The sequence below is a fragment of the Mya arenaria genome, chromosome 4 (assembly GCF_026914265.1).
Source record: "Mya arenaria isolate MELC-2E11 chromosome 4, ASM2691426v1".
Classification (NCBI taxonomy): Eukaryota; Metazoa; Mollusca; class Bivalvia; order Myida; family Myidae; genus Mya; species Mya arenaria.
This window is the reverse complement of record NC_069125.1, coordinates 55,122,477-55,143,179: the sequence shown is the minus strand read 5'-3', so window position 1 is coordinate 55,143,179 and position 20,703 is coordinate 55,122,477. Positions and strand designations below refer to the sequence as shown.

Here is a 20,703-nt window from a genome sequence, read left to right as displayed (position 1 = left end):
TATTTTGTCTGACATGGATACAATATGGCGGAAAATGTAAACATGTTCCAATCATGTTCTTACCTTAGGAAATTAAACTGGTAATTTATCACTTTTTCATCGCACAATCTAGTAATTTTTATTTGGAGACCTGAACAATTAAAATCTGATAGATGTCATATTGTCAATATAGTTTTTTGAAATTGACTAATTCAGTAATTCACTAATTGCCAATTAATTTCAGTGGACTAATTGTCAATTAATTTTGAAATTAAGAATTTTTAAATAAATTTAACAAAAATATTTAAATTATCTTAATTTTTAAGTTATTACCAATTTATTCATGATCCTTAAAAACCCAGGTCTGGTTATGCTGATGTGTTGAAGTGTAATTAAGTAATAATAATTTGGGTGTTGATTTGGGTTATAACCACGGATGTGGTGGGGGCGTCACATCCTGCCGGGTAATTTTGCAAATAACAGGAAATTTTGCCAATAACAGCTATGCACCAGTCAATTGATACCACGGCCACCCCCAGGTCCAGGGGTATACCAAGGATAGTCCGGGAAATGGACCGTGTTTTTACCTTTCAGGTGGCCCTGCAGTGCTGAGTAAATGTGTTGGTTTTGTCTTCACGCCAAAAATTACGGGGAATGGTCCTTACCTATGGTCCCTAGGGTGCGGGGCTATTTGGCAGGGATTTAACCAGCAGTTTCTCTCATTAGGGCAGGGATTTTACCCTGGCTTTGCTTGACCGAAGGTCAAAGTCCCCGCTATTCCCCTGACCGGGGGGGGGGGGGGGCCGTGTTTACAATTGTCTGGTGCACTATGCTAGACCAAAATTTCAATTTTTTTAAATTTATCTCGTGTAATATGCAACTATGTGCCTGTTAATGTTTTATTGATACATTTATTAAGTTACATAATTGACACAGGCCTTTTAAGGGATAGATATTGAGGGATTTTAGATTCATGTTTCTGTCATGTTTATTTATATGTACATATAAATTAGTATGTCAAGTGCCGTAGTCTGAAGAATTTCGTCTAGAGTGGTCAGTGACTGATTGACATACTTCTTCTCTATCAACGATATAATGGTTACCAAGGTTCTGCCTTGAGTCTGCTGTTTAAAGGTCACGTGCCCCTTGACAGCCTATTTTTAATGATCAGATTGTTAATTTTTCATGATATTACTAATATTGAGCAAGATAAATGTTTACATGAGACAATGTTTTCTTTGAATACCAAATTTGATGTCATTCACATGACGTCATTACGAAAGTACATTTTTCAAATGACATGCAACATTAACTAGCGTATCAATATCACAACTTTATAATTTTTATAGGTTTCTTAACATAGAATCTTTATGGAACATAAAATCAGAAACAAATGATGATTCATTTTCAAAACATTGGGCCATTTTAAACACAGACTATGAATGCAGTCAAAATAAGCAAGGACAGAATACGTAGTTGCCATGGAAACATGGGTAAACCATTGGTCATAAATGATCAAGAAAATGATGCATCATCACAAAAAAGTTTGGAAGAAATGATATACCAGTACATAAAAAAATCATTTTTTATTAATGATTAATTAATTTGTAATAATTATGTCTGCAGGACCAAAATCATGCGATGCAGCTTTATAAGAGGAACAGATCAAACTTCAAATATTTGAAATACCTCTTAATGATAATTAAAAATTGATGCTTGTGATTGGTAATATGTTATGTGATGCTGATGAAACAAGTGACGTCATTGACATCTTTATTTGTCTTGGTGGAAGTGTTAATTTTAACATTGTTGATGGACTTTCACCTTTAAAGATTATGAGTGTATATGATTAAATATTTTAAAGTTGCAGTTCATCTGTGTTTTGTAAATATGATAATATTGGTTATTGGCTGGATAATCATGAAAGTCAACTGACTGAATGTTTTCATACAGATTAACTACAGTACTAAAACATCTAATGCGAAAATAGACACACCAAGTGTGTGTCATTTAAAGACCTGTGTGTGTTAAATGTGTGAACCACAAATTAGCTAACAAATAACTGTAGCATTTTATATTAAATAATTACATCAGAAAGTACTTTGAAAACAAATGGTCAGGAAATTTAATGTTTTACTGAGAAGTAAAAAGCCTTTTTTTAAATTTGAGTCAATGTTACCATTGTTTAGATTCAAGAAATAGAAAACATACCCCAAAAACATCTTTTGGGGCATGCCAATATACCAGTAGAAAAGAATTATCATCTTTGTTTCTATGCCAATGGGAATGTTACTGCATTTGTAATATTTTTGCTTCTCTTAACAATGCTGTGTTAATCATATTTTGGAACCTCCCTTTCTCGTCAGATCTGTATTTGACAATCCACTGTAAGAGCTGTTGTTGAGGATGCGCTGAAATAAGTTATATGGTAAACAAGACTCAGACCCTTTGAAGCTTTTTGCCAAATGAAATCATCAGATCATTGACTGGGTTTGAATGTATATTGTCAATAATATTTTGAATGTGCATTAACAGGAAAAAGCATCTTCTACACAGAGTGAGAGATTTATTCAGAAAATTATTTTTTCACTTATCGCTATGCCACTTATAAAATATTGCTTTCTCTGATCATTCTGCGATCTTACACCAAATTTCAACAAATGTTCACTGATTTATTTTTATGATTTTTTTTAATGAAATTCAGTACAATGGCCAATTAAATTACATTTACAACAACATTTTAAACATATGAAATCAGTCAAACGTTTATGGCACACAAACAAAGACTTGACATTAAAATTTAACAAGTAGACATAAAATTGCAATAAATATCACCATTACCTTATAAACCTTGTTGTTACATGCAGGGGAGATAAACCTAAGACTTTGTTAAATGGGCCTTGTCAATGCCCAAATCAAGGTTTATATTCAGCATGAATTATATTGATTTAGAACAATGCCCTGTATTGAATCTTTTATCTACTAAATTCCAAAGTCAGTATTGTGTGTTACAGAAGGGATAATTTACTGGAGGACAATGCAGGTCAATAAATTATTATCATGTTTTTCATCATTTACCTCTAATTCTTTATTTTGTTTATTGTTTGTAAAGTTCATAATGGGTTTTAATGAGACATAAAAGGCACAACCTTGATTGACCTGAATTTTGTTTTAACTACATGTAGTCTAAAAATTAAATTTTCTTTTTTTTCTTTTTTCAGAGGTAATCAACTAAATGAACCAGTCAAAATGCTAGCCATTACAAATAAGAAACAAGAAGAATGCCTCATGAAACAGTAACCTAGCAGAAACTCAGCCAAAATGCCCAACATCAAGACTTTTTGCCGTATTAAGCCAACATCATTGACATACCCAGAACATGAGACATCAAACTCCACACTGTACCTTAGAGTGCCCGAGTTACTCAAGGATTTCAATTCAAACAGCAAAGGCTCGCGATCAACCATCAACCATGAGTTTAACTTTGACCATATCTTCATGCAGGACGCCTCCCAGCAGGATGTGTTTGATGTTGCTGCTCTGGAAATTGTCAAAGGTTGGTCAACCTGACTATGCTTGTTTTTTTGTTGTATTATTTGTAAAAAGTGAAATTTTGTCATAGTGCTTGTGTCTTCAACTTATTCTTCAGCATTGTCTTACAAAAAGATAAGACCTTTGGCCATAAACTCCCTTATGATATTCTCATAGAATAATTAGATGATTGTGTTAAAGATAACAATAAATATGCATAACAAGTCCCACCATTGTTGCAAAATAGTTTTTAAGTTATGTCCCTTGTTGAACATTGAAGTGTCATTATGTGAATCTACTTTTATATCGCCATGTATTTACCTATTGGGTCAATTATACGCTGTTCATAGAAATGGACATATTGTAGTTTCACCTATGGCAGATAGTTGGGCTGGTAGGCGATCAATTACTTAAGAAGCCGTTGTCCAATCATCATCAAATTTGGTCAGAATGTGTATGGGCTTAATATTTCAGACGAGTTCGATAATCAGCAATATCGCTCTTGTCACTTGAGAGTAATCTCCTTTTAATTATTGAAATTACATAAATTGGTCTTGTCCGATCAATGACTTTAGACTTGTTATCAATCTTGTCAGGGATGCTACTCCCTTACACATTTTGACCAAATTTGGTGATGATTGGATAAAATGATTCTAAAGTTATTGATCTGACAAGACCGATTTTAGGTCATTTCTATAATTAAAGGTTGATAACTCAAGAGTGACTCAAGCAATACGACTGGCTATCAAACTTGTCTGAGATGTTATGTCCATACACATTCTGCCCAAATAGGGTGATGATTTGACAAACCCTTCTAAAGTCATTGATCGGACAAGACCGATTTTTGTAAGTAAGTTAACTAGGTATTAATAAGAACTTGAGTCACTCTAGAGATTTAATCCTTTCCTATAAAAATTGAATCAGAATGTGTAAGGACATAATATCTTGTTAACTTACTTCAATATCAGCCATGTTGCCTCAGTTATGAACTTTGAATTGGCAAGTGTATTGACAGTGTCTGCTCTCTAAATCTGGCTTAAAGTTCCTAAAAAGAGGACAGGCCTTTTTTGCGATGGTTGGCGATCTTGTTTTACATGTATACACTTTTTATCACTGTTGGTTGTATGGTTAGCGCAGTGGTAAGTGCACTAGCTTCTCACCAAGGTGCTTTTGAGTTTGTTTGGTGGTCACCAAACCAGACAATTGGGTATTCTCTGGGTTTGCCGGTCCCCCCCCCCCCCCCCCCCCCCACACACACAACAGAAGACCACTCTGGGGCAACATCTTGCCAACTAAAGTGACTCAGTAACAACAATCATGGTAAAAATAAATAAAGTTTTAACTTAATCACTGTTATCCTTTCCCAAACAAGTACTTTTATGTTTTAAAACATTTTCTATTCCCAATATAATTCAGTTGCTGTTAAACTTATCATTACAGGATTTCTGAATGGCTACAATGGAACCATATTTGCATATGGACAAACAGGTACAGGAAAGACCTATACTGTGGAAGGAAGTGCTAAAACCTATCATTCTAGAGGTCTAGAACCAAGGTTAGTGTCCTGTAAAGATCTTAGTCCCTCTTAGTATTAAATTGAAATGGTCTTTGTGTCATATATGTATTAGTTTGCTACAAATTTGTGTGAATAAAACTTGCCAGTATTACAGATTAACATAATGTTAAGGAAATAAAAACAATCAGTTTGTTGCCAGTTGTGATGTTTATACAGATTCAAGATAACTGCAGTAACAACTAAAATCCTTCATTGAAAAGGCCACCAGGGAAGTAGTTCTGTAACGTTAACCTGTAAAGTTCATTTGTTTGTTATAAAATTATCCAATGCCACACAACATGACCATATCATTCTGTATAACTTTCATCCAGAGCACTATCAATGGTTTACAAGGAGCTAGAGAAGCGTTCACAGGAAGATCTAAGTGTTCATATATCGTACCTCGAGATATATCAGGATGTCGCCTACGATCTCCTCAACCCTGGGGCCAGAATACAGGGATCCTTCGTCACACCTTTCCCTAAGGTACAGTCTTTCATGCTCATTAGCGAATGTTTTTATAAATTATGTTAATTTCTGTTATAACATATTCTTATTTTTTGTCTGTACATTTGTGTTTAAACAGCAAAAAACGCACACTAATTTTGCATTATGAGAATTACATCAGTTTTACAGTTTAGGCCTATATAAATTAATTGTTAAATTTTCATCCATTTTTTTTTTAATGTGGCCAGGGGATGATTTTTTATTTGTCTAGATGATTGTTTGATCATTGAATATGTGTTCATGCCCTTTCTTTTTAATAATAAACCATATAAATGTGTTGCAAGACGAACCACAAACATGATCGTAGCAATACTCCTTTTTTATATGTCAATTTTATACATATACATTGAAGGTATGAATAAACACCATTCCCAGACAGACCCTAGTTTAACATTTTTATTTGAGGCAATAAATATAAGGGGCATTAAAAATGAGGGGGCGGGCTGGGATGTAAATCAAGTATTTAATTTATAGTCGACTTAATTATCATGACAAAAACATTTCAGTATAATAAATATACAATTATGCATAATATATCCTAATATTTTTTGTTGCTTGAATTTATGTAAATTGTAAAGTTACACTTTGTACCTGGGATTTATCATTCTTCACTCACAGGTGACAATAGTGGAGGGCCCAAGTGGCTCGTGCATCGTGCGTAACCAGACAAACCACCTGGCAGCAAGTGAGGATGTGGCCCAGAGTCTACTGCTCCAGGGGCAAGCAAACAGGAAGGTAGCTGCTACTGCCGTACATGACCGGTCATCTCGCTCACATGCCGTCTTCTCCATACAGCTCACTGCCAAAAAGATTGACTCTGATACCATTGTCAGGTATGGGGGAATTAACTTGATATTGGTATTGAATAAAGACACTCAAAAATTTCATTCTACAGTTTCTGATTTGCAAGGTTAAGAAATCTGATGATGAAATAAGCTAGATCTGCTATACATGTAGCTCCATAGACATTAATTGTACAATGTTCAATTTTGATGCCAGGTGACCCCTTTTAATCTTGGTAATTGCTTATTGATTACTAATATGTAAAATAAACGACCAAAAGTACATTATTCGTAAAGTTATAACAGTTTATATTTGCTGTTTGCTTCTACTTAAATTAACCTATCTTTTAAGGTAAAAAAAGCTTGCCAATCAAGCAAACAAAACCATGTTAGGTTACTTAGAATAAAGTGAAAATACATTCCTTACTCTATGATTTGCAAATTGAAATTGCTTAATACAACAATAAAACCAATACTTTTGTATGGCAGTGAGATATGGGGTTCAGGAAATATTGATGATATTGAAAGACTGAAGTTAACATTTTACATTTACATTTTTGATTGAGAAAACTCACCACTGTCCTACATTGGTATATCATTTTAGAACACACACATTGATTAATATTTACAAAAATAATTCAAACATGCTAAATATATTTATATGATTGCAAAGCATTTATGGCTTTTGAAAAAAATGAAATTATCGGCTATCCATTGAGATGGATAGGTGGCATAATATGCACCTTGAAAATTATTATCATTAGAGAAAATGTTATGAAGTTGATAGAGTTGTTAAAGATATCAGATAATAAGTTTAAACATGTCCCATTATTTTGTAGCAAAATAAGTAAGCATAAGCAAAACTAGCAATATTCACAAAATATAATCAAATTGTTTTCACTGAAAACCTCTCTAATAAATCCAAAGCCATTCAAATTGTTGTCCTTATTTTCCTTGTTGTATGTTGACATGTGCTAATTCTGCCCATGTGTATGGGCCTTATGCCTTTTTAAGAAATAAATTTATGTTTATATTACTCTCTATAATTTGTTTTGCATGTAAAACCCTTATATCATTAATATATACCAAAATAATATTGGTATCCAAAATTCACATATTTGTTTATCAAATACCCAAGTTCATTGTGATGTTTTTCAAGAGGGTAGGATTGGAAGAAATTTCCTTGTATCCATATGTTTGTCTTTGCCAAGTCATAAGACTCAAGCTTTTAATGAAAAATTTAGTAAAACTAAAACTATGATTTAAGGAGGTTAAGACTCATTTTGTTGACACGTCAATTTTAGACAGCCATCAATTTACACAATCATATTAATGTTTAATTCTTCTTCTGTTTTGTAAACAAAACTCATAGTTTACTGAAGGTAATGCAACCAATCCTTTCATATTGTGTCACATATATTTAGCTTGTCTGTTTTTTGAAAAACACATGTCAAGGAATTGTCATATTCTTGGTGCCGTTGGTGTAGGGATGCAAAATGTTTCACCTTACTAGTCATAATTTCAATATTGTATAAGGCATTCATTGAAACTTGGTACACACACTGCTTGAGACAGAACTCATATTTACAGCAAGGCCCAAAACTCTGTCTCCAGTTTTTGTTGCATTATGCTTCTTTTTTTTAATAAAAAACAATGAGACGAGTGTTGGGGTTTGCTCCGCAATGCTCTTTTTAGTATTTCCTCACCCTTTTCTTGTAGTTGTATAGTTTCTTGCTATTTCCATGTTGTTTGAAAGCTTTAAGTAGTAAGGACAGTGATGTATGTGACAAATTAATAGCTTGTTTAATTTAAACAAGAGGGCCATGATGGCCCTGTATCGCTCACCTGTAGCTTTGCTAAATAAAGTGAACATTCTGACCTATTATCATAAAGATCCAATGAAAAGTATGGCCCCTAGAGGCCACTCTTTTATTTGTCCCACTGACCTTGTTTTTTACCCCACATGACCCTATCAGTAGGCAATGCTTCAAACCAAATATTTAAGACCTAGTCCTTGTGGCTTCAGACAAGAAAATTTTAAAGTTTTTTCTTATATAAGCCTATGTAAAACTTGTGACACCCAGGGTGAGGCCTCTTTTCACCACAGGTGCACAAATTGAACAATCTTGGTAGCGGGCCACTAGGTTATGCCACATATAAAATGCCAATGTCTTGTTGGTTTAGACAAGAAGTTTTTTGTTCTATATAAGCCTATGCAAAACTTGTGACTCCCCCCAGGATAGGGCCTCTTCTCCCCAGGGGCATAAATTGAACAATCTTGGTAGAGGACCACTTGGTTATGATACATACCAAATATTGAATGCGTAGGCCTTGCATTTTCAGACAAGAAGATTTTTAAACACTTTCCTTATAGTTGCATTGAGATTAGGCTAAAATTGTGACCTCTATTGTGTTCACAAGGTTTTTGTACTAATTGACCTAGTGACCTAGTTATTGACCGTGAATGACCCAATATCAAACTTGACCTACATTTTATAGCGATGATCATTCTGACCAAGTTGCATTGAGATTAGGCTAAAATTGTGACCTCTATTGTGTTCACAAGGTTTTTTTACTAATTGACCTAGTGACCTAGTTATTGACCGCGGATGACCCAATATCGAACTTGACCTAAATTTTATAGAGATGATCATTCTGTCCAAGTTGCATTGAGATTAGGCTAAAATTGTGACCTCTAATGTGTTCACAAGGTATTTCTACTAATTGACCTAGTTTTTGACCCCAGATGACCCAATATCGAACTTGACCTAGATTTCATAGAGATGATCAGTCTGACCAAGTTTCATAAAGATTAGGTCAAAATTGTGACCTCTGTTGTGTTCACAAGGTTTTTCTAATAATTGACCTAGTGACCTAGTTATTGACTGCGGATGACCCAATATCGAACTTGACCTAGATTTTATAGAGATGATTATTCTGACCAACTTGCATTGAGATTAGGCTAAAATTGTGACCTCTATTGTGTTCACAAGGTTTTTGTACTAATTGACCTAGTGACCTAGTTGTTGACCGCGGATGACCCAATATCGAACTTGACCTACATTTTATAGAGATGATCATTCTGACCAAGTTGCATTGAGATTAGGCTAAAATTGTGACCTCTATTGTGTTCACAAGGTTTTTCTACTAATTGACCTAGTGACCTAGTTTTTGACCTGGGTTGACCAAATATGGAACTTGACCTAGCTTATGTTAAGATGATCATTCTGACCAAGTTTCATTAAGATAAGGCTAAAATTGTGACCTCTATTTTGTTCACAAGGTTTTTCTAATAATTGACCTAGTGACCTAGTTATTGACTGCGTATGACCCAATATCGAACTTGACCCAGATTTTATAGAGATGATCATTCTGACCAAGTTGCATTAAGATTAGCCTAAAATTGTGACCTCTATTGTGTTCACAAGGTTTTTGTACTAATTGACCTAGTGACCTAGTTATTGACCGCTGATGACCCAATATCGAACTTGACCTAGATTTTATAGAGATGATCATTCTGACCAAGTTCCATTGAGATTAGGCTAAAATTGTGACCTCTATTGTGTTCACAAGGTTTTTGTACTAATTGACCTAGTGACCTAGTTATTGACCGTGAATGACCCAATATCAAACTTGACCTACATTTTACAGCGATGATCATTCTGACCAATTTGCATTGAGATTAGGCTTAAATTGTGACCTCTATTGTGTTCACAAGGTTTTTCTACTAATTGACCTAGTGACCTAGTTATTGACCGCGGATGACCCAATATCGAACTTGACCTAGATTTTATAGAGATGATCATTCTGACCAAGTTGCATTGAGATTAGGCTAAAATTGTGACCTCTAATGTGTTCACAAGGTATTTCTACTAATTGACCTACTGACCTAGTTTTTGACCCCAGATGACCCAATATCGAACTTGACCTAGATTTCATAGAGATGATCAGTCTGACCAAGTTTCATAAAGATTAGGTCAAAATTGTGACCTCTGTTGTGTTCACAAGGTTTTTTTCTAATAATTGACCTAGTGACCTAGTTATTGACTGCGGATGACCCAATATCGAACTTGACCTAGATTTTATTGAGATGATTATTCTGACCAACTTGCATTGAGATTAGGCTGAAATTGTGACCTCTATTGTGTTCACAAGGTTTTTGTACTAATTGACCTAGTGACCTAGTTGTTGACCGCGGATGACCCAATATCGAACTTGACCTACATTTTATAGAGATGATCATTCTGACCAAGTTGCATTGAGATTAGGCTAAAATTGTGACCTCTATTGTGTTCACAAGGTTTTTCTACTAATTGACCTAGTGACCTAGTTTTTGACCTGGGTTGACACAATATGGAACTTGACCTAGCTTATGTTAAGATGATCATTCTGACCAAGTTTCATTAAGATAAGGCTAAAATTGTGACCTCTATTTTGTTCACAAGGTTTTTCTAATAATTGACCTAGTGACCTAGTTATTGACTGCGTATGACCCAATATCGAACTTGACCCAGATTTTATAGAGATGATCATTCTGACCAAGTTGCATTAAGATTAGCCTAAAATTGTGACCTCTATTGTGTTCACAAGGTTTTTGTACTAATTGACCTAGTGACCTAGTTATTGACCGCGGATGACCCAATATCGAACTTGACCTAGATTTTATAGAGATGATCATTCTGACCAAGTTGCATTGAGATTAGGCTTAAATTGTGACCTCTATTGTGTTCACAAGGTTTTTGTACTAATTGACCTAGTGACCTAGTTATTGACCGTGAATGACCCAATATCAAACTTGACCTACATTTTACAGCGATGATCATTCTGACCAATTTGCATTGAGATTAGGCTAAAATTGTGACCTCTATTGTGTTCACAAGGTTTTTGTACTAATTGACCTAGTGACCTAGTTGTTGACCGCGGATGACCCAATATCGAACTTGACCTACATTTTATAGAGATGATCATTCTGACCAAGTTGCATTGAGATTAGGCTAAAATTGTGACCTCTATTGTGTTCACAAGGTTTTTCTACTAATTGACCTAGTGACCTAATTATTTACCACGGATGACCCAATATCGAACTTGACCTAGATTTTATAGAGATGACCATTCTGACCAAGTTGCATTGAGATTAGGCTAAAATTGTGACCTCTATTGTGTTCACAAGGTTTTTCTACTAATTGACCTAGTGACCTAGTTTTTGACCCCAGATGACCCAATATCAAACTTGACCTAGATTTTATAGAGATGATCAGTCTGACCAAGTTTCATAAAGATTAGGTCAAAATTGTGACCTCTATTGTGTTCACAAGCAATTGTGAACGGACGGACGGACGGACGGACGGACGGACGGACGGACGACGGACGAAGAGTGATCACAAAAGCTCACCTTGTCACTACGTGACAGGTGAGCTAAAAACAACAACATATGTCATCATGGAAAATTGCATTTTACCTGAACGCGTTTTTTCATCCTTACTGGTTTTTTTACTCAAATACCCCCTACTATCATTACTGTGAGTATAGAAATAAGACCTAGTTGTATACTCCACATAATCTTGGATTATTGCCCCTTTTTCATTTGTGAATCAGGGCTGACAATATGAGCTCTTAACATCATAGTTAAATGTTGTTAAATTAGTGTGTTGTTTTTATATATATTGTGATAATACTCCCGACATGTAGTGGTGTGGGTTATATAGGAATCACCTTGTCTTGTCCATCCGTACCTATGTCTGTCCTGAGACATCAGGACAAGTCTACTTTTCTTCATTTCTCCATATGTTTTTGTGGTATTGAATTCAAACTTTATATACATATTGACTGTGTTGAGACATTATTTTGTGTATAATATTTTTAGGGTTATTGCCCTTTGATTATTTTTCACTTCTCTTCATAACTCCATATTTTTCGAGGTATTGACTTCAAACTTCCTACACATATTGACTGTGTTGAGAAGACGTGCTGTGCATATGAAACATTATTTTGTGTTGGTATATTTAGAGTTAAATTAATGCCTTTCAATTTTGTATGTCTATTTTTCTACTACTCTCCATAACTTTATATCTTTTCGAGGTCAACTGAATTAAAACTGTGCTTTGTTTTTAGAAATTGAAACGATAATTTGATGCCGTATTTCACAGATGTTAAGTCCTTATTTCTATATAGAAGAACTTAGGACTATTAACTTAATGATGCCTTCTCACAGACATAGGGCATTCAAGGAGCATACATCACTCCAACTGATACTTCTTTTTACAAGAAGGTGGTGTAGTGGTGGTATTAATGACATCCAGCGATAGCTCTAGTTGTTTTTGTTAAAAGACGCAAAGTAAAGTTGTAAAAGGAGACATACATGCCATATTTTCTGGCGACCATTCAGGGGGATTTGTTCAGAAAGGCTGAAAATTCAGGGGGATTTTTTAGCAGGTTTAAGTTGGCGAAATTATAAAGTATTTTTAGAAGCAATTACGAAAAATGTATTCACATATATTTTGCTATGAAAACCTTTTTCATTATACAGAATTATTTTTATGTCATGATTTATCATAGTCTTATGATACACTGTCATGTCATACTATAATACTGTAAATTAAATTAAACTTCCTCCAAAGTCTTTTAAAAAGTTCTGCTTAATACTATCAGCTATGATGACATTCAGACACTAAGATAATGGAATGAAAATTATTAATTTCTTCCTTTTCCTAAATTAATAGTAATATTTCTTTGCCTTTGATCATTACTTCAAATTAATTGATCAATTGTTGTTACTAAGGTTTCTTTTTGGCATTTATCTAACCTTTTTTAAACAGTCATTTCACCCTTGCGGAGTTGTTTCTTTACATTCAGTTTCACTCACATACTGTGGTTTCACTTTGTCATTATTGCCTGATGTAAAATATCTAGAGAAAAAAACCGGGAGACCAGGGATGGATCAAAATTCCAGGGGATTTTTCCCCCCACTGGGGGATATGGCATGTATGAGGAGAAGATTTATTTTCTTAAAGAAAACAATTACCTGTCATACATAATATCCCAAACAAATACACATATTTTTAAGTACATCAAAGACCAGTTCATTATACTAAAATATTATAAAAATAAGAAATTATCATAACATATAAAATACATATAAATAAAATGAGATGTACTCATAGTAGCTTTTATTTTGTGTTTCATTGCACTGTGCTGAAATCAAAACAAATGTTCAAAATATATTGCATATGTTGGTATAATATTAGTACTGATTTTTCAGTCAAAACGATGGTTTCATATTGTTTGCAAAGCATTAAATGACACAGTAGTATGGATTTTGTGAATTGTTTTATTGTTTACATTGTAAACATCCTTGTATGATCATCAATAAAGATTTAAGTGGAATATTGTGCGGAAATCAGAGCCTTCTGTTTGAGTTTATTTAGCTGCTTGATTGCAATAGTAACAAGGCCATCAGCCAAAACTGTTTAAAAAGCAAACACTTAGGGGATAAGATTAACATAGCATGGATTGCCCGGATATGGGAACTTAGTTGATATTATATATTCAATATAGTAATAAAAATATGATTTATGAATGACTGGGATTTGCAGTTTTGGATGATTATAAGGAATTGTAAAGGTATTTAATCATGTGCATAGAAAAAAAGTGCTGTACAATGTACATATAGTTATTTCACAGGAATTTAAGTACCTGAGCAAATGGGTTAAGCAAAGTCAATTAATTCTTGTATCAAACAGCCAGTTATAAATGGGAGCTGCTAGATGAATTACAAGCCTTTTATTTAGATTTTGATAAAGTTTGAGATATGGTAAAAGCATGGATTATCATCTTGAAATATATCAAAGTGATCTGAGAGGGATATTTTTTGTAAATTTCTCCCAATCTGAATCCTGTTAATCCATTGACAAATACCATAAACTCTTATAAGTGACTGATATGCAGATATTATTTACTCAAGTTGATTCAGAACAGTAAAATGATTCCTCTTTTCTGTTTAAAAAAAAGAAGATACAATGAGAACTAGTGAGTGGATCTAACGAAAAACCCTAGATTGATATTTTTACCACAACCAGTTAATGTGAAATTATCTTATACTAGTAGTATTGAAAGGTAAATAATGATAGGAAAAAGAGTGATCATATCAAAAATTTGATGCTGTTGGCAGAAAGGTTAACATAGTGCAGATGAACACATGTTACATAGTTGAAGACTTAGATGCATTTTCATTCAATTTGAACTTCTCCATATAGTAGCAGTTGGAACTTTCATATTACTCAATTCTACTGCAGATCTAAGCTGCATCTGGTGGATTTAGCAGGGTCAGAGCGAGTGGCAAAGACTCGGGTTCTCGGACACCAGTTGACTGAGGCAAAGTCGATCAATCTGTCCCTGCACTACCTTGAGACTGTGATAGTTGCCCTCCAGGAGGAAGCACTCAACAAGGACAAGGCCGGCAGGACACGAACAGCTGTTGGGAACAGGAAGTAAGGCTTTATTATGTATATGTACTGAAATATAGTAATTACTAACACACTCAAGAAACTGTGCCGCAAAGGTCTTCTTAAACTACATTTATGTGTTTGGAGTTTGCTGAAAGTATCTGGCCATACAGCTGGTGCCAGACATGCCAATCTACTAATGCCATACTGACCAAACAGCTAGTGCCAAACTAGCCAAACAGCAAGTTTCATACTGGCCAAACAGCAAGTGTCATACTAGCCAAACAGCAAGTGTCATACTGGCAAAGTAGGTTTGTTTTTCCCTTTACACACAATTTGTGTTACTAAATATCCTTGAAATACGGTAATGTTAAAAATGCCCTTTTTTGCTTTGTTAAAAAGAGGACAATCGATTGAAAGAGATCATTGTATTTTGTTTGTAATCAGGCGGGCAACACTCTGATAAGTGTTGTATGCTGTATTTTCTCTAGGAAGGAAGGGGAGTGCAGGCTCCCTGAGAAGGTCTCACTGTTTCGGTGAAAGGAGACAGTTTCAATATGAGAGTTGTTTGATTTTCCAGTTTACTATTACAGGTACCAGTTTGTGGGTCGGCCGCTGAGTGCTGACGCCCTACGAGGGCCCCGCCATGTCCCCTACAGGAACTCCCAGCTTACCATGCTGCTCCGAGACAGCCTTGGTAAGGCTCATTTCTTATTTTCCTTGTTTGTTAATGTTGGTCATTCAATAAACAGTCAGAAGAACTTGCGGGCTGTTAATTTAGGTCTAGTGAATATAACTGTTTTTATCTCCATTCATTATTTATTTATTTACTGTTGCACTTTATTTGATAGGGTGTTCTACCTTTTTTCAAACAAAGGTTTGTGTACCAACAATTTTCATATACCTAATCAATTTTGTTGACTTTTGATTTTCAGGTGGCAACTGTATGACCTCTATGATAGCTACTATATCTCTTGAAACATCCAATCTTGGAGAGTCCATATCTACATGTAGATTTGCTGGCAGAGTTGCCTGTATAGCTAACGCTGTCTCGTAAGTATCTGCTCCCTATTACTGGTGGATTAATACTTGAATATTCATATTTTACTTTTACATGTTATTCTTGTCTCATCTTTTGTGAAGAGTCGTTGTGAATCATTCATTCTAAATATTAATACAAGTGTGGTTCAACCCACTTATGATTTTTAACCAATAAAATTGTGTGTAACTGGAACAAAACATTTGCCTTGAAATCATTGTAATGGACAGCACCATTATATATTTAATATTCCTGATATGATAAAAAGTTATGTTAACTGCTATCAGAGGGCTGATCTGGTAGGTACCAGAGTGCTACCCGCCTTATTGTCCACCTTTTTGGTTACTGTAGCAGATACGTAGTAACCCGCCTTATTGGCTACTGTAATAGATATGTAGAAATCTTTGATTGATCCCGAGATGTTTATGTCTGCATGTACATTGTGTGATGTTTGTTTTTTCTAATAGTAACTGAAGGTAGTATATTCTTTCCTCCCTTCTTATTTTCGTTCATTTTTTGTTTCTTCAAAATATGTTCATGTCATCCTGATGCAGCAGATTTTATCCAAGTGTTATAGCCAACATTTACACTTTTTTATTCCTAGAACCATGACCCCATTACCAATGTTTGAATTTTCTGGTGTTTTTTCTAGTCTGCTTTTCAATGCAGTTTTTTTTTCCTTTGTCTTTTTCTTTATGTTGCTTCATAGTTTTTAAATTGGAGATATGATGATTATGAGGACTCTTTTCTGAAGTCCTGTATCATGTTGAGTTTGGTGTGTAAATGTATATCCATCAAGTTCACATAGCAGCCAAAACGGATGCGTGTTTATACATTGAACGAGACCTGATACAGGTAATCAGATAAGCATCACATGGTAATAATTCTTTTATTATACATCTCTTTTGATTCTTTTCATGCTTAAATCCACTGTTTTTAGTTGAAACCAACAAATCTGTACTTAGATTTTACATCACATTTCATGGAATTTCCATTCTCGAATATAAACACAGCAATTTGAAATATATTCATTAGGAAATATAGTACATTTCTAAAAATAACTATGTCACTAAATAGTAAGTTAATATTGAAACAAAAAGTGAATAAACATTAGTATGTAAAAGGTAGCACTCAACAGATGCTAGTATGCTAATACTGGTTTGGAAAGACTGTAGGATGATACTGATTTTTCAATATGGCATGCTGTATTTTAACAGTTGGAATGAGGAAAGGAAATTGAAGGCATATAATAAAAGTTATTATATACCTGCATTTTACATATACTCAAATCATCAGTCAAATGTATTTCTGACAGAATGTAATCGGCATGCTCCCCATGTTTAATTACATGTTTTGTTTTGCTTTTCAATGATCAAATTGTATTCATTCCAACAATGGAAATGCTTGTATTTATGCAGTGATAAATGTACAACTCTTTTATTTTCAAATTTATAGTCATCTACTCCAGTTTACTTACAATCCTTGTTTTCAGGCGAAACGAGGAATTAGATGAAAAATCCTTAATAAGGAAACTTCGAAAAAGAATAGCAGAACTAGAAACTGAACTGGCTTGCCTACGACTGTCTCAGGTTAGTTCACAAACAATGTTAATATTAATTGATACATAATGTCTATTTTGCATCCTGTTTTATTTGTAAAGGAAAATGATGATAATAATTATGTTGCAGTACATGTATTGCCGTAGCCTTTAAATGGTTGTTGGCATCATTGACTGTAGAATCTGCTAGCAGAATGTGTAATATGTTAACCTCAACTACTTTATGTGGGTGCATCTTTATTTATTACCCATACATTACCAATAAAGCAATAATTGACATGGGTATCTGGGCTAATTGACATATTGTCCCATTGTAGTGTCATAAACTGCGTGACGTATATGATACATAGATCGTCACATGGTGAATTTGCAGACAATTTACGATCGTAGTTTTGATTATTCATTTAAAAAAAAATGAAAATCCACGAATTTAAGAAGCCACCAAAGTGTCTACTTTCCAAAAAACACAAAATTTCAAGCCCACGAATATAAATAATTTCACATTATGAGAAATTGGTGGCGATTGACATTTGTATAATGTGATTATTTGATCTATTTCATCACATTAGGGTTATGATACTGGTAATTTAGAAATTATTTGTCAAATCAGAGTTCTGTGCTTTTATTTTTTCAGATAACCTTCTACTTATAACTTCAGTTTTTCTTATTTAATCCTTGATTAGCATTGTGGAGGAATAATATAACCTACAACACAGAATGAATCATAAATCTGTGACTGTTTTCTGCAGGAGAGTGGAGAGATCAGAATGGTGCTGACAGAAGAAGATAAGGTGATGTGTGTGGAGGTTGTCAACCAGTACCTCGCCGGCAAAATATCTGACCCCATATCTGCAGGTAGGTTCATATATTGTACCACATATATAGCATAACATTATAGTGGCATTTCTCGTAATAATAAATTATACATGCCTTATTTCTGAGATGCCTCCCAGGGGAGTTTGGTCTGAATTCCAGGGGAATTTGATATTAGACGAGGGGATTTTTGTGAAGTGAAATTAAGCCCAATATGGACATACAGTTGAACACGGTTAATTCGAAATTGTGGTGACCCAACAAATTATTTCAGAATAGCGAAATACTAAGTCGTGAAGATTGCAATGTCGGTTACACGTTACCAATACAATTCATTCGGTATGAGTGATCTTTCGTATACAAACAAAATTATTTGTTGATTTATTGTTTAATAAATCGGCAATCGAATCTCATGAGATAGACATTTTCGAATGATATTCAGGTTGTGTATATACACACTACATCTCCAAATGAATCGCTCATTTTCTGACATGGATGTTTGTAACATACGCATGCTCAATGTCATTCTTTAACAAACGCTAATTGTGCTCCATTGTCACCTCAAGCCAATGCCCGAGTGCATTCGAAGTATGGTGTGAAAAACTATGACATGATCGAGTTCGAAATAAAAATTGATAAATAGGTGTGAAATACCAAATTGTTTTACTTCAGAATAGAGATTTTTTTTTAATAGCGAATTCCGATTAAAGATTCAAAATTTAGTTAATCAAATAAGGAGTAAAATCGGGACCGAAAAATAATTTCGAAATAGTGATCATTTCAGATAAACGTTGTTCAGAATAGCGGTGTTCAACTGTATATAATATGTTAATCATTGAATGATTTGCGATTTACTGACAATTTTCTGAAAGCAAGCTAAAGTTTAATTTGTCAAATAATCTGCCCAATTTTGAATCTATTTATTCCAAAAATCATACTTTTCAGGTATAACAAACCCCCATAAATTCAGAGAATGCCTGAAAATACTAAAACGAGTAATTTCCCAAAGACTGGACCCAAACAACAACCACCAGACGGTTCCTGGCCTGGAGGGGCCACCGGAGAATGGGGATGCTGAGCCCATGGAGGTCATACAGAGACATAACGCCCAGAAACTCCGGGAGGAGGGGGACGGGCAAAGGTGAGGGGAGGAATTATTTGTTGAAATAAACGTTTTCAATATTGTATTTTATCATATTTTCATGGGATGGGATTGCATTTCATTCTCATTTAGTATCAGAACCCGTAATTTGTTTTTGTTCCCTCCGGAGTCAATCATTTGGTTGGCGAAGGATGCATCTGTGAAATTCAGCTTTACTTAATTCTCCCTTGTGATTGTTTATTTACATTATAGAGAGACTTGTTGTATGTTTTGGCCATTTATGAAGAAAAGCGGGTAAACCACTGCACAGATATTTGTGTGTATTTTAGTATAGACTACAACAAAATTATACTTTGACTAATTTGTCTGATTTATCTCATGTACATATGCATGATAACAAAAAAACATGTTTTTAATCTGAAGATAAATTTGTTGTCTAAAAATACATGAATGTTTTTGATGATAAATTCATTGTTTTACTAGGCCTATTAAAGTGTCATTTCAATTGGGGAACAAGTGAGTATTAAAGTGTTATGACTCTTGAATGGCACTGCAACCAAATACTGGCGATATACCGGTAGTGTGACCACTAGTGTATGTGTTGTGTGCAACAAACAGCATGCACTTTTCTATGTACAGCACTTGTCACTGTGATTTGCATTTTTATTACTATATTTGATATTACTCAGGAAATTGCTCCAACTAAGGAATCAGTTCATAAATTGCAGAACAATGCTTTCGATATTTGCCATGTTGCAAGATAAAATGTGAAGTTCAATGTGTTCCATAAAAAAATAGACTTTAATTGATAATGAAACCTTGAATTATAATAGCCCTGATTATCATTTTTTTTAAATTTGGATTTTAAATACCAACTTCTCCCCAAATAGATGAAGGTTACACGGTATTGTTACAGTATCCTTTGTGTTTCTAAAACTTCTATGCAGTAATATCCCTTGGCGAGCAGCAAAAAAGCAAGTTTTGAAAAATTAACATTTAGCTTAATTGTTTGTTTTGAAAATGTCATCTGAAAGAATGAATTCCAGATAATTCCGTCTTAATGTATAGTATTTTTTATCCCCGTTCTATTTACTCATAAGAGTAAAATGTGTTCACTAAAACAAATACAATATTTAAGCCTGGAATTCACATAACATGCTGGTACAAATGAAAGGTGAATTTCATGCTATTGAAATTCATGTATTAGACCTTTCACTCTATTATTTCCGAAGTAATGTGTGTATATTTTTGGTATAATTTTGTTTGTTCTGGAGGATTAGCTTGGGAAAACCAGAATATCTATTATTCCAGGCTTAAACTATTGTAACAATATTATCAACCCTAATGTCCTTTGGACATATCTATTTATATCATGTTATCATTGAAATAATAACCT

General features: G+C 34.2%; 1 protein-coding gene across 5 annotated transcripts in view; it reads left to right on the top strand.

Annotated features, from left to right (window-relative positions):
• The first annotated feature begins 28 nt into the window (after positions 1-28).
• The window catches only part of LOC128231841 (kinesin-like protein KIF6), a 32,297-nt gene continuing 11,622 nt past the window's right edge, over positions 29-20,703 (top strand). For 3 of the 5 annotated variants that reach the window (XM_052945064.1, XM_052945066.1, XM_052945062.1), the window contains exons 1-12: positions 29-80; positions 3,201-3,535; positions 4,951-5,065; positions 5,398-5,551; positions 6,191-6,405; positions 14,646-14,840; positions 15,389-15,492; positions 15,731-15,848; positions 17,327-17,423; positions 18,142-18,247; positions 19,151-19,346; positions 19,791-19,823. In XM_052945064.1, coding sequence (XP_052801024.1) covers positions 3,301-3,535; positions 4,951-5,065; positions 5,398-5,551; positions 6,191-6,405; positions 14,646-14,840; positions 15,389-15,492; positions 15,731-15,848; positions 17,327-17,423; positions 18,142-18,247; positions 19,151-19,346; positions 19,791-19,823 — 1,568 coding nt within the window. In that variant the 5' untranslated portion in view covers positions 29-80; positions 3,201-3,300. The remainder of the gene's footprint in view (positions 81-3,200; positions 3,536-4,950; positions 5,066-5,397; positions 5,552-6,190; positions 6,406-14,645; positions 14,841-15,388; positions 15,493-15,730; positions 15,849-17,326; positions 17,424-18,141; positions 18,248-19,150; positions 19,347-19,790; positions 19,824-20,703) is intronic. The other 2 variants (XM_052945065.1, XM_052945063.1) reach the window with 1 other exon arrangement.